Source organism: Bufo bufo, chromosome 2 (genome assembly GCF_905171765.1).
Source record: "Bufo bufo chromosome 2, aBufBuf1.1, whole genome shotgun sequence".
NCBI classification, from domain to species: domain Eukaryota; kingdom Metazoa; phylum Chordata; class Amphibia; order Anura; family Bufonidae; genus Bufo; species Bufo bufo.
This window is the reverse complement of record NC_053390.1, coordinates 371,543,993-371,559,470: the sequence shown is the minus strand read 5'-3', so window position 1 is coordinate 371,559,470 and position 15,478 is coordinate 371,543,993. Positions and strand designations below refer to the sequence as shown.

The following is a 15,478-nucleotide window of genomic DNA, read 5'->3' as shown; positions in this document are numbered from 1 at the left end:
GTCACATTACAAAATGTGTGAATTTTGCAAGTGATGTTGCCGTGTAACTGTTAATATGTAGTAGTAGCTAGAAATCCAAATGTGGAAGTGCATGCCTGTTGTCCATCCTGTTACATAATGAATTCCCTTCTCATTTACTGACCTTTCCACTGTGTCAGTGTACAGGGAAGTGGATGTCATCTTGCTAATGGGAAGACAATGCCAAGATATTGAAAGAAAATTCCGGGATATAAGCTCCACTATTTTATCTATATATATATATATATATATATATATAAAGAAGGACGTATATATATATGTTCTGCGATCACTCAAAAATGCAGCCATCAATTTCAACAAAACTTGGTATACACATGCCTTGCTACCTGGAAAGAAATCTTGTGGGGGTCACAGCTCTCTAGGACGTACCGTTCATGAGTTATTCCCCAAAAAATGACCTGCATTAGCCAATACAAGCCTGCAAGTCTTTCTCTTCATATCCCAACTGCCATACACATGGTCACATGTCCCTTATCAGCCAATATAAGCTCGCAGGCCCTTAGTCTCCACATACACACAGGTTTACTCCAGGTTTCCATAGCAACCCAGCCATTTTTCTTCACTGCTGTAGGTCAGCTTTAGGCTAGGGCTACACAACGACAATAAGTCGCACGACACATAGAGCACAACTACACTGCTACATGTGTCGTGCGACATTGATGTTGCACCAATGTTACAAAACAATTTTTTAATTGATAGTCTATGGTGTTGCACTGCGAAATTTGACATGCTGCGACTGCGACACAACAGTCGCAGAAAAATCCATGTTGGATGGATTTTTTGCAACTGTCGTGTCGCAGTCGCAGCATGTCACATGTCGCAGTACGACACCATAGTCTATCATTATAAAAATTGTTGAGACAAAATGTTGTCTTGTAGCCCTAACATTAAAGGGGCAGGGCTTTGTGAAGGTCACTGTTAAAGGGGCAGGCACTGTGGAGGTCGCTGTTAAAGAGGCGTTCACTGTGGATGTTACTGTTAAGGAGGCAGGCCGCTGTGGAGGTCACTGTTAAGAGTGCAGGGGCCACTATTAAATGGGCAACTGCTGTGGAGGTCACTGTTAAGGCAGCAAGGTACTGTGAGGTCACTGTCAAGGTAGCGGGGTACTGTGGAGGTCACTGTTAAGGCAGCAAGGTACTGTGAGGTCACTGTCAAGGTAGCGGGGTACTGTGGAGGTCACTGTTAAGGGGGCAGGCCCGTGAGGAGGTCACTGTCAAGGGAGTGGGGTGCTGTGAAACTCACTGTTAAAGGGGTGGGCTGCTGTGAAGGTCAAAATTAAGGGGACTGGCTGCTGTGGAGGTCCCATCTTAAAGTGGCGGGGCACTGTGGGGGGGGGGGGGTCAGTGTTAAGGGGTGAGGGACTGTGGAGTTCACTGTGAAAGGGGTGGGGTGCTGTAGAGGTCATTGTTATGGGGGATACTTTCGGTTTCTTTTAACGACACACACAAACATTAAATGAAATAGATTAAATATACATGTGTGAAGCCGGGTCCTTCTGCTAGTGCAGTTATAAGAAATTCTGCCACCAAAACTAGGTTTACAATCCTTAAAGCAGATTTATTGGAAGATTGTCGGGAATGAACGTTCATTCCCGCTAATAGTCCAGTGTAAATGTGCCACAGAGCACCTGATGAACAAGAAAAATGCTGAGGCAACATATTAAATCATCATTCTGGGCAGGAGATTGTGCTGTGTAAACAGCAACCTGCTGCCCAGAAACAAATTTTTATTAGGACGAACAATGGCCATAGTCCTTACTCCTCCCCATACAGTGGAGGAGATTGCTGCATGTAAATGCAGGTCTATCCTCCAGCCATGAGCATGAACATGAACAGTTATGGGGAAGCAACAGTTCCTTCCCGATAATTGCCTGCTTGTCCCACATGTGTAAATGTGCCTTTACGGAATGAAAAATGTTGTCCTATCAGAACAGCTCCTCCTAAAAAGACCAGTTGATATTGTCACTGCAGGAGAGAGGAAGCACAAGTTGCAGCGAATATGCGATCATGTAGAGTACGTCATCTGTCTACATCAGCAAATGTAGGGATGTCCTGAGTGAGCGCCTTTTATATCACACATAATGGTCTCTCATATTTGAGGGTACTGCTTCATTAACGGCTCCTATTTATCTAATAATGGCATTCAGATTGTGGTTGTGGTAGGCATCTTTCATCTGGCATATGTCTAACCTCTCATATACCGCAAACCACAAGAGACTGTGGTGTGCTTTACCAGTTGCAAACAGTAAATGATAACTCCCACCGCATGCCATGTTTGAGACAAATTCCAACAGATCTGTTAAAAAGTATGCCTACAGAAATGATATGTTTAATTCTTTGCCTTGTTGTTTTCCTTTACTCATACTACAACTGTATTGTCCATATGTGGTGCGATCCTAGCAAAAGCCTTGTTCACACTAGTTATTTCTCTAGGGACTTAGTTTACGCCGGTCCCTGATTCACAGGGGATTAAAATAGTTTGTAGATATTAAGCCATTCGAGCTGGCAGCTGTGTTCTTCTCTCAGGTATAAGGGCAGCTTTGAATAGGCATCCCTCCAAAAGATAGAAGAGAAAAGCACTCTGCTGCTCATCCAAATATGCAAAGAATCCACCTCTGTCATCAGCATCTCTCTCTCCAACAGGGCTAATTGAAAGGACTATCTGCATGCAGTGAGTTTAGAGGGGCCCAGAGATCTGACCCTGCACCACTGATTGATGTCCCACATGCAGTACATACTATAGCGTGGAAATATTGTTCCCAAGTGAAAGGGAGCCAGCAGTCACATCTAATTAACGTTTCATCAAGAAATAATTGCACTATGCATAAATTAAGGACACCATCATCTCTAAAACAAAAGAAGAATTGATTTGGACCTTGTTCCCAAGGTCTCTGATGATACAAAGTGACACACAGCACACCAGGCCTTTGTATACAATGCAGTGCCTACTTGCTGGCACCAAATACCATCAGATATACTTAATGGATGCTTTATATCCAGATAGCATGCTCAATGGATAAAAGCACGGCGTTTTTCTTTTTATTATTTCTTTCAAAAAGATGCAAGTCTTCCGAGTGAATTGCGAATGGAATATTAAATGCCATTCGATTCTCAGCCTGTAGATAGCAATTTGCAAGCTTACTCATTTACTTGGGAGGGAGAACCACGGGAACTATTTCTAGTTTTATAAACTTTCACTACAAATATTTTGTATAAGTAACCAGCTGCTGTTTCTTCCTAGCACCCATAACACAGGGCTCTGGTGTCAGTTTCCCAATTGGAGAGCCACTAAGCCAGCCATACTATCATGATATGAACTCTGCGGTCAGCTTACAGAGGTCATTGTCCTCTCCTCCAAGCAGGTAAGGGATATAAGGAACTGTAAAGCAATTTCAAGAGCACATACCTACTCGAGACAATATTGTGCATCAATTTACTGTATTTTTCATTTTAACTTATTAAAAATCTTCTATAGAATGGAACTGTGACCAACAGTAATTACATATGCTATATGATAAGTATCTAAAGCTCTGTTCACATTATTGTCATGGTTTCCCTTTCAAGCTATTACAGTTATGTCAGATACTTTTGCCAAACCCTGACAAACGTCATTGACATACACTATGAGAGCTCAATCACACACACATATTTTTCTTTTGTTTCCATTTCATTTTTTTACAGGTCCTTATGTGGAACCATTTATTTCAAGGGGGCTAGAAAAAATGGAAATGACTCAGTGTACATTCCGTGTCCGCATGTCCGTTCCGCAAAAAAAAAAAAATAGAACATGTCCTATTCTTGTCCGTTTTGCGGACAAGGGCAGGCATTGTTACAATGGATCTGCAAAAAAAAAAATGATGTAACACGGATTTTATTTGTTTGTTTTGCAGACCACAAATTACATATGGTCATGTGCATGAGCACTGAAGGAGATTTATCAAGACTGGTGTAAAGGAAAACTGGCTTAGTTGCCCATAGAAACCAGTCATAATCCACTTTTTATTTTTCAGTGCTCTTTTTGAAAATGAAAAGTGGAATGGTGCTATGGGCAACTAAGCCCAGTTTTCCTTTACAACACTTTTGATAAATCTACACCTATATGTGGTAGTTCAATTCCATTATTCTGAATAGAAATAATTTTTCTGCTAGGCTGCCCCATTTCTTGCCATCAAAATTACTAAAAGCCCTGACAGACCTGAAAAATCACCAACATGAACAGATATGAACCTGTTAAAGGAAAAACTAGACACTGATATACTGGACTGGGAATACCTGACTTTATTGAAATTCCTTGAATTTCCTATCTATATAGGATTTTTATCTCTCTGTGCTGACATTTTGTATATCATTTTCAATGTTATTACACTACCAAAATGAACAAGAAAAACAGCCAAGAAATCAAAACATAATTGTATTATATGAATAGTGAGGGACATTTATTAACCGCTTAAGGACCCTAACAGCTGGACGTGACTTAAGGACCAGCGACGTACATGTACGGCAGGCTGATTGGGCAGGTGCAGGAGCTGTGCCTGCCCGATCAGCGGCACGGACCCGGCAGTCACTGACAGCTGGGTCTCTGCTGCATACGCTGGCATCGGTGTCTTCACCAGTGTCTTCCTTGTATGCCGCGGTCAAAGCTTTGACTGTGGCATGCAGAGGGTTTGCGGAGGGTACGGGTGCCCTCCGCATCTCCATCAGGTCCCCATGCTGCAGTGGCGGGGACCCGATGGCAGAGAAGGGAAGCCCAATGCTTTCCATAGGCATCGGGGCTTGCCTCCTACGGAACCCTGTGAGATCCAGCCCTTAGGCTGGGTCTCACAGGCAGGCTGTTAGCATAAAAGCTGACAGCCAATGCATTATAATACAGGTTGTATTGTAATGCATTGTAGTGGGGATCAGACACCAGAAGTTGAAGTCGCATAGTGGGACAAAAATAACATAATAAACAAAAATAGTTTCAAGTGAAAAAAAAAAATTCCCAAAATAAAACACATAAAATTGTGAGAAAAAAAAGAAAAACAGACATGTTGGGTATTGCCCCGTCCGTAACGACTGGCTCTATAAAAATATCACATGATCCACCCCCTCACCTGAACGCATTAGAAAAAATAAAATAAAAACTGTGCTAAAACAACCTTTTTTTGTCACCTTACATCACAAAAAGTGCAACAGTAAGCGATCAAAAAGGTGTATGCCCCCCAAAATAGTACCAATCAAACTGTCACCTCATCCCGCAAGAAATGAGCCCCGTCCTTAAGATAATCGCCCAAAAAATAAAAAACCTATGGTTTTCAGACTGTGGAGACACTAAAACATGGAAAAAATAAAAGTAGACATATTAGGTATCGCCGTGTCCGTAACAATCAGGTCTATTAAAATATCACATGGCCTAACCCCTCAGGTGAACACCGTAAAAAATAAAAACTGTCAAAAAAGCATTTTTTTCCCCTTATATCACAAAAAGTGTAATACCAAGCGATCAAAAAGTCATACGCACTCTAAAATAGTACCAATCAAACTATCATCTCATATCGAAAAAATGAGCCCCTACATAAGACAGTCGCCCAATAAATAAATAAAACTATGGCTTTTAGAATATGGAGACACTAATAAATCTTTTTTTTTTTTAAATGCTGTATTATGTAAAACTGAAACAAACAACCATATATAAAAATATCACATGATTCAACCTGTCAGATGAACATTGTAAAAAGCAAAAAATAAAAACTGTGCCAAAAAAGGTATTTTTTGTTACCTTACCTCACAAAAAGTATAATATAGAGCGACCAAAAATTATATGTACCAACAAAACTGCCACCTTATCCCGTAGTTTCCAAAATGGAGTCACTTTTTTGGAGTTTCTACTCTAGGGGTGCATCAGGGGGTATTCAAATGTGACATGGCAACTTAAAATTATCCCAGTGAAATCTTCCCTCCAAAAACCATATGGCGTTCCTTTCCTTCTGCGCCCTGCCGTGTGCCCGTACAACAGTTCACGACCACATATGGGGTGTTTCTGTAAACTACAGAATCAGGGTAATAAATATTGAGTTTTGTTTAGCTGTTTACCCTTGCTTTGTTACTGAAAAAAATGGATTAAAATGGAAAATGCCAAAAAAGTTAAATTCTGAAATTTCATCTCCATTTTCCTTTAATTCTTGTGGAACACCTAAAGGGTTAAGAAAGTTTGTAAAATCAGTCTTGAATACCTTGAGGGTTGTAGTTTCTAAAATATGGAAATTTATAGATGGTTTCTGTTATGTAAGCCCCACAAAGTGACTTCAGACCTGAACTGGTCCTTAAATTTGGGTTTTGGAAATTTTCTTTAAAATTTTACGATTTGCATCTAAACTTCTAAGCCTTCTAACGTCCCAAAAAAAGAAAATGTAATTTACAAAATGATCCAAGCAAGAAGTAATAACTATTTTGTTTGGTATCACTATCTGTTTTAAAAGCAGAGATATTGAAATTTAAAAAATTGCTAATTTTTCCAGATTTTTGGTAAATTTGGTATTTTTTTTATAAATAAAAATGAAATATTTAGTCTCAAATTTAGCTCTGTCATAAAGTACAATATGTGATGAAAAAACTATCTCAGAATGGCCTGGATAAGTAAAAGTTTTAAAGTTATCACCACAGAAAGTGACACATGTCAAATATGCAAAAAAAGTCCTGGTCTTTAAGGTTAAAAATGGCAGGGTCCTGAAGGGGTTAAGCTATTTATAGCTCTTTTGTGGCGTAAAAAAGTCGCACATTATGGCGCACGCCATATGTGCACCATAATTTCCGACTTTTTAGGCTTCTGGCCAGTTTTCTAAAGTAACAAGGGAAACAGGGTGCTTAACATGGATTTACTATAACTTACACCAAAAGCAGATGTAAGTTATAGCTGAAGTCTGCACCAACCCCTGGCTGGCATACACTTCCGTTTCTGAAGCACCGCAGGGCAGAGATGTGCCTAATTTATTAATAGGTATCTGCCTTTTAATAAATTAAAGGGCTTCTGTCACCCCACTAAAGTCATTTTTTTTTTTTGGCTACTTAAATTCCTTATACTGCGATGTATCAATCTATAATGCTCTTACTCATTTTCGTTCAGTAGTTTAATAAAAAAACAGACTTTTATAATATGTATATTACCTCTCTACTAGCATGTAGGGCGGCTACTTGCTGGTAGCATGGTAGCAGCCGCATCCTCCTCTCATAATGACGCCCCCTCCTCATGTTGATTGACAGGGCCAGCGAACGCGCTCGTCCTCTGACTGGCCCTGTCTGCAATTCAAATCCCGCGCCTGTCTTCATTTGGCGCAGGCGCTCTGAGAGAAGGAGGCTCGCCTCCTCAGCACTCCCTCAGTGCGCCTGCGCCGATGACGTCACCGAAAGAGAAGACATCGGCGCAGGCGCACTGAGGAGGCGAGCGTCCTTCTCTCAGAGCGCCTGCGCCGAATGAAGACAGGCGCGGGATTTGAATTGCAGACAGGGCCAGTCAGAGGACAAGTGCGTTCGCTGGCCCTGTCTTCCATGCTACCAGCAAGTAGCTGCCCTACATGCTAGTAGAGAGGTAATTTACATATTTTCAAAGTCTGTTTTTTGATTAAACTACTGAACGAAAATGAGTAACAGCATTATAGATTGATACATCGCAGTATAAGGAATTTAAGTAGCCCAAAAAAAAAAATATGGCTTTAGTGGGGTGACAGAAGCCCTTTAAGTGCATCTCACACCAGTGCATGGAGAGCAAGACTGGAATGTGGGTACGCCATTCTTGATAAATCTCCCCCACTGAGTTTAACAAAACTACACATTTCTGATGGAAATGTCCCTTTAAGACTTGGGTTATTGACCATTATTTGCATTTATGAAATTTGAAAAGTGACAATGTCTTTAGTGTGTGTTTTTATATAACTATAGGATTTACAAGGTCATCCTTGCAGTGGAAGGATAATTTTCAACAAAGGAAGTTCTTCTTCAAAGAATGGCCTTTTAATATTTTCCTACTGACAGTGATGACCCATGCAATAATACTGAAAGGAAAGGCATACAAGGTTATGTCTATTAAATTAAACATAGAAAGGAAGTTTATCAACATGGAATGTAAAGCTACCACAAGAACATCTAACCTTTCTCTTGTCTCTTTATTTTTGTTATGTGCCACATAAATGTCCACACGTCATAGTTTCCTGTTACTGTGAAAGGGTTACCCTGAGCTCCACAAACTTCTAACTATGGAATGTCCTGTTTTCTTCATTAGTTCACACATTAAATGTTTACTTCTTCTAACAGTAAAAGACCCAAGACCATTTCTATAGATGAGAATATGGAACCAAGTCCAACTGGAGACTTCTACCCTTCTCCAAATTCACCAGCAGCTGGGAGTCGCACATGGCATGATAGAGACCAAGGTACAAAGATACAGTTTTGATTTTTTTTTTTAACAAGTTCTGTCTGGCTCCTCTAAAATGGACATTTATGTTCAGCTGAGGTACATGATAAAAAAAACCTTGTATATATTCACAATATGCGCATACAGCAGCACAGACTTGTGATGGCAGGCTATGGTGTTAAAGTTCTTATGGGCCCTGTTATTATCACCTGTAATGCTCAGCACAGTGAGGTGATTTCATGTCATTTTGCAATGCTTTCATTAAAGAGCATCTGTCAGCAGATGGGTACCTATGACACTGGCTGACCTCTTACATGTGCTCACGGCAGCTGAAGGCATCTGTGTTGGTTCCATGTTCATATGTGCCCGCATTGCTGAGAAATATGATGTTTTATTATATGCAAATTAGCCTCTAGGAGCAACGGGGGCGTTACTATTACCCTTAGAGGCTCAGCTGTCTCTGCACCTGCTGTGCCCTGTCCACTTTGATTGATAGGACAAGGTGTGATCACATATACACTGTCTGACACTGTCAATCAAAGTGCGGAGGGAAAGCGTAGCCTTTAGGTCTTATGTCAACACCCCCATTGCTCCTAGAGGCTCATTTGCATATATTAAAACATCATTTCTTTCAGCAGTGGGGGCTCATATGAACATGGGTCCAACACAGATGCCTTCAGCTGCCAAGTGCATATGCAACAGGTCAGCCAGTTTCATAGGTACAAATCTGCTGACAGATGCCCTTTAAAACACCAGCTACATTTACAGAAGGAGAAATAAATAATTTCCTTTATCTGTTAGCTACTTCTCCCCATGATTTTGCAGTTGCTGGATTTTTTTTAATTATTGTCTTATAACCAAAGAGAGAAGCACTGAAAAGCTTACTGCACACCACAGCATTTACTAAGCTTTAAAATGAACGTGTCACCAGAAAATGACTTACTGTTTAAGTCCAGTTTTTATATTTTTTAAGAATTTTTGATTTTTGACATTGAAAAATAATCCTGAAATCCTCCAGTTTTTACTCTGTCCCTGACTCTGATCCTCACAATAGGCTGAAACTTGCTGTTCAGAAGAGTTCACATTTTAGCAGTCATTTCATTATAATCACAAGCAGGATTGCAATGGAAGATAGGACCTACATATAAAACTGTTACAGTACATGACAGCTTCTCCCCCCCCCCCCCCCCATACAATGACCTCTGCACAGGTCACAGAGCACATCTGCATAATTCTCCCAAAGTCGCAAATTATTAGTAAAATAGCATGTGCCATAATTTCTGACTTTTTTACTACACAATTGTTGTGCAAACACTTCTGTAAATGTCCTTTAATTTGGGGAAAAAAATTGTATGCATGCTTTGCAACACATTTAGGCCTATTGCACACGACCGTATGGCTTTTTCAGTGTTTTGCGATCCGTTTTTCACGGATCCGTTGTTCCGTTTTTTGTTTCCGTTGTGTTTCCGTTTCTGTTCCGTTTTTCCGTTCCGTTTTTCCGTATGGCATATACAGTATACAGTAATTACATAGATAAAATTGGGCTGGGCATAACATTTTCAATAGATGGTTCAGCAAAAAACGGAACGGAAACGGAAGACATACGGATGCATTTCCGTATGTGTTCGTTTTTTGGCGGACCCATTGACTTGAATGGAGCCACGGACTGTGATTTGCGGGCAATAATAGGACATGTTCTATGTTAAAACGGAACGGAAAAACGGAAATACGGAAACGGAATGCATACGGAGTACATTCCGTTTTTTTTGCGGACCCATTGAAATGAATGGTTCCGTATACGGACCGTATACGGAACGCAAAAAACGTCCAGTAAACGGGAAAAAAAACCGTCCGTGTGCAATAGGCCTTATTAAGGCTCTAATTTATTAAACTGGCTTTGTCTTTATTTTGGAGTAAATTGCGACTTTTCTCCAGTTTTGCAACTTTCCAAACATATATACTTTGTCCTTAAAATCTTCTAGTCTTTATTAAGTCATAATAAAAACAAAATCCAAGAAAAAGGATTCAATCCAGATCATCAACCCATAACGCCGACGTGTCCCACTTTCATAAATTCTGTGTCAACTGTTAACTTTACACAAATAGACCAATGTCAAGACAAACAGGCAGGTAGTGAAAATCCATAAAGTTTAAAGGGGTTCTGCACTTTCATTTAACTGATGATCTATCCTCTGGATAGTTCATCAGCTTCTGATCGGCCGGGGGTCCGACACCCGGGACCCCCACCGATCAGCTGTTTGAGAAGGCAGCGGCGCTCCAGCAGCGCCGCGGCCTTCTCACTGTTTACCACCAGCCCACTGACGTCACGACTAGTATCAACTAGCGTGGGCGGGGCTAAGCTCCATTCAAGTGAACACAGCTTAGCCGCGCCCACGCTAGTTGATACTAGTCGTGACGTCAGTGGGCCGGCGGTAAAGAGTGAGAAGGCTGCGAAGCTGCTGGAGCGCCGCTGCCTTCTCAAACAGCTGATCGGTGGGGGTCCGGGTGTCGGACCCCTGACGATCAGAAGCTGATGATCTATCCAGAGGATAAATCATCGGTTAAATGAACGTGCAGAACCCCTTTAATATTATTCTGTTGCAGCATATGGGACAAGTGATTGGAAGATCAAATACTCAGTCCCCTGAGGGGATTAAAAAGTATAGTAAAAAATATTTTTTTAAATTAAAATATATGTTAAAAATTTAAATCACCTCCCTTTCCTAATTTTACCCAAAAAACAAAAAATTGAACATGGCAAACAATAGCCAATTTTTAGTGCACAGCGAATGCTGTACACACAATATTTGATCAAACATATTGTTTTCTTAAACCAATAAACTTGTTTGAATTTGTTATAGAGCATAGAGAAAGACAGGGTAAGGAACGCGACCATACTTCTTTCAGTAAAGCTCTGTCTTTATGGCGCTAATGACACCATTAACATAATCTGCTTTAATAGGTTCCTTTTATCTAGACGTTATTTAATTGTATTATCCATTTAGTATTATCATAGCTGCTTCTTAGAGGTGAGGGCTTGCATAACAAGTGTTTTAAGTGCTTCCGTTTTTTAGCCTTGCCAATGGCATGAACTATCTTGCTAGATCAACAAAATCTTGAGACTGCATGCAACAGTTAGCAAGTTTAGATAAAATATGTCCAAAAATATTGACAACTTTATATTTGTTATATGGACATATCCTTTCTTGGCGTTGTCGCAGCTTTAAGCTGCCAACAGTATGAGTGTTAGTGCATCCCCCTATTGAAAAGAGTGAGTGGCTGATTCTGTGCGGCATCCGCACTACAGTTCCTGCATCAAAAGATGCTTTGTGACCGGGGCCTAAGAATGATCTTAATCTGAGCTAAAAATGGAATTAGTAAAAGTGAGACCACTGTTTTTTCTCTGTTACTGTTATATTTTTGTAAAGATAAATTTAGGTAGATAATGTCTTTATGATTATATTTGGTACTGTGATCTCAGAATTACTAAGTTTAATGTAAAAATTTAATTCAGGTATAATTCAGATTTCATTGTTCCATCGTTGATAACAAAGATGTGAAAAATACAATGGTGCTTGAAAGTTTGTGAACCCTTGATAATTTTCTATGTTTCTGCATACATTTGACTTAAAACTACATCAGATTTTCACACAAGTCCTAAAATTAGATAAAGATAACTAAATCAAATATATATATATATATATATATATATATATATACAGTACAGACCAAAAGTTTGGACACACCTTCTCATTCAAAGAGTTTTCTTTATTTTCATGACTATGAAGGCATCAAAACTATGAATTAACACATCTGGAATTACTGACCTTCATTTCTTAAAGTAATGATGGCCACTCGTTTTTCTTTACTTGGCTGCTTTTTTCTTGCCATAATACAAATTCTAACAGTCTATTCAGTAGGACTATCAGCTGTGTATCCACCTGACTTCTCAACGCCACTGATGGTCCCAACCCCATTTATAAGGCAAGAAATCCCACTTATTAAACCTGACAGGGCACACCTGTGAAGTGAAAACCATTTCAGGGGACTACCTCTTGAAGCTCATCAAGAGAATGCCAAGAGTGTGCAAAGCAGTAATCAAAGCAAAAGGTGGCTACTTTGAAGAACCTAGAATATGACATATTTTCAGTTCTTTCATACTTGTTTGTTATGTATATAATTCCACATGTGTTAATTCATTTGATGCCTTCAGTGTGAATCTACAATTTTCATAGTCATGAAAATAAAGAAAACTCTTTGAATGAGAAGGTGTGTCCAAACTTTTGGTCTGTACTGTATATATATATAAGTCAAAAATATTAAAACTGGTAATTTATTTATTGACATAACTGATCCAATATCACATGGCTGTGAGTGGCAAAAGTATTTAAACCTTTGCTTTCAGTATCTGGTGTGACCCCCTTGTACAGCAAGAACTGCAACTAAACGTATCCGGTAATTGATGATAAGTCCTGCATATCGGCTGGAATTTTAAGCCATTCCTCTTTACAAAAAAACTTCAACTCTGTTATGTTGGTTGGTTGCCTACTATGAACTGCATACTTCAGGTTCCTAAACAACACCTCTACTGAACGAAGGTCAGGGCTTTGATTTAATAATTCCAAAACTGTAAACTTATTCTTCCTTAACCATTGTTTGGTAGAACGACTTGTGTTCTCGGGATTGTTGTTTTGTTGCATGACCTATGTTCTCTTGAGATTCAGCTCATGGACAGATGTCCTGACATTTTGACTTTTTCCAGATGCAGCAAAACAGTCTCAAACCATGATACTACCACCACAATCTTTCACATATGGGATGAGAATTTTATGCTAGAATGCGGCATTTGCCTTTTTCCAAACATAATGCTTCTCATTTAAACCAAAAAGCTATATTTTAGTCTTATCCGTCTATAAAACATTGTTCCAATTAGGGCTGCAGTAAACTAATATTTTAATTATCAAGTATTCTATAGGTTATTTTTTACGATTAATCGAGTAATCTAATAAGAAAACTTCTTAAAATAACATATTGCTTGATAAAAACAATATTTTTATTTATTACATCAGATTTTCGTCAGAACACAGATCATCAGATCAAACTACACCCCCCCCCCCAATCAGCCTATCACAGATCTCAGCCACAGATAAGCTCCCCAAGTCAGTCAGCCTTGCCCCCCCATGCCGCAAGCCCGCAATCAGACTCCCATGCCACCATGATCAGACTGCCTGCCACCATGATCACACCCTCCCTTGCTGCAGTGCAATCAGAGCCAGACCCCCATGCCACCCATTGCCATTGCCCCTAGTCCCCCAGTGCCATCAGATCAGCAGCCCCTCCATGCCATGTCCCCCAGTGCCCCCATGATGGCACTGCTATCAGCCCCTGCATACCATCCAGATTGCCATGATGTCCCCCTTCCTCCATGCCATCCACCATGTCCCCCACTACCCCAGATCAGCCCCCCCATGCCAAATCACAGGTGCCCCCATTAACCCCTCTCCAACCCAATAACTTTATACATGCCAAATCACAGGTGCCCCCATTAACCCCTCTCCAAACCAATAACTTTATACATGCCAAATCACAGGTGCCCCCATTAACCCCTCTCCAAACCAATAACTTTATATATGCCAAATCACAGGTGCCCCATTAACCCCTCTCCAAACCAATAACTTTATATATGCCAAATCACAAGTGCCCTGATTAACCCCTCCAGTTTACATGCCATTGCTAAATCACAGGTGCCCCCAACCCCTATCCGCCCCCCCCCGCCAATAACTTTATACATGCCAAATCACAGGTGCCTCCATTAACCCCTCTCCATCCCCCCACCTCCCTCTCATATCTCTTTATACATGCCAAATCACAGCCTGGTGCCCCAATTAACCCATCTCCCCCACCCTGCCGCCAATAACATGCCATTGCCAATTCACATTGCCTCGTTTCTCCCCAGGCCCGCCGCTGGTGCTGCTAACTTTATACTTACCTTTAATAGCAGTGCGGCGTGCGCTGGCACATGGAGTCCGCGGGAGACGCGTCTTCATCCCAGCATGCACTGGGACCTGATGTCACACACATCGTCAGCCAGCGCGCTGGCGATGTGTGTACGCAAGGCTCTGCAGTGCGGTGCCGAGTCAGGACTCAAGAGGCCACTAAGCGGTGAGTGAGAAGCTTCATTTCACTCCCGCTCCGTGGTCATGTGATTCAAACGATTCCTCGATGCAGGGAAACTGTATCGAAGATTTTTTTGCCTCGATTTCATCGATTTAATCGATAAATCGTTTCAGCCCTAGTTCCAATAGCATCCTGGCTTGTCCAGGTGATCTTGAGTAGAATGAGCAATGTTCTTTTAGGAAAGCAGTCTTTCACTTTGCAATCCTGCCATGAACACCATTGTTGTTCAGTGTCCTCCTGAAGGTGGAATAATGAACATTAATATTAGCTAATGTGTGAAAGACCTTTAGTTGGTCATAGGTTAACTTTGGTTAACTTTGAATAACACATTGATTAAAAAAAACCTTACTCTTATTTCACCTTTAATTTATCTACTAATCCTAAAGGTTCACATACTTTTGCTATTTACAGACACGTGATATTGGATCCTTTTCCTCAACAAATAAATGACCAAGTCTAATAATTTTGATTCATTTGTTTGATTTAGTTATCCTTATCTACTTTTAGAACTTATGGGGAAAATATATATATTTTTAGGTCACATTTATGCAGAAGTATAGAAAATTATGATGGTTCACAAGCTTTCAAGCAACATAGTATAATATGTTTATAACTTATGGCAATTAGATTTCACATTAGAAATTGCATATATTATTAATTAGATTGTTTACAGCTGATGAAACGGACATACTTACTTTGTAAATCCATGTCAGAATGGCTGTACAATCCTTTCTGATATTTAAAATTGCACTTTATGAGTCATAGGCTAAAAGAGAGCTCATAAGTACAGTATAGTAAAAAACTAAATTCATCTCCTGCCTAGCCTAACTGATAAGCTGCATTCAGTGCACCCCCTTCCTCTCTTGTTGCTGGAATC

The 15,478-nt window shown here is 40.3% G+C and overlaps 1 protein-coding gene across 4 annotated transcripts in view; it reads left to right on the top strand.

Annotated features, from left to right (window-relative positions):
* The window catches only part of NFIB (nuclear factor I B), a 246,934-nt gene that overhangs the window by 147,316 nt on the left and 84,140 nt on the right, over positions 1-15,478 (top strand). For all 4 annotated transcript variants that reach the window (XM_040417163.1, XM_040417162.1, XM_040417164.1 and 1 more), the window contains exons 5-6: positions 3,280-3,400; positions 8,325-8,443. In XM_040417163.1, the coding sequence (XP_040273097.1) occupies positions 3,280-3,400; positions 8,325-8,443 (240 nt within the window). The remainder of the gene's footprint in view (positions 1-3,279; positions 3,401-8,324; positions 8,444-15,478) is intronic.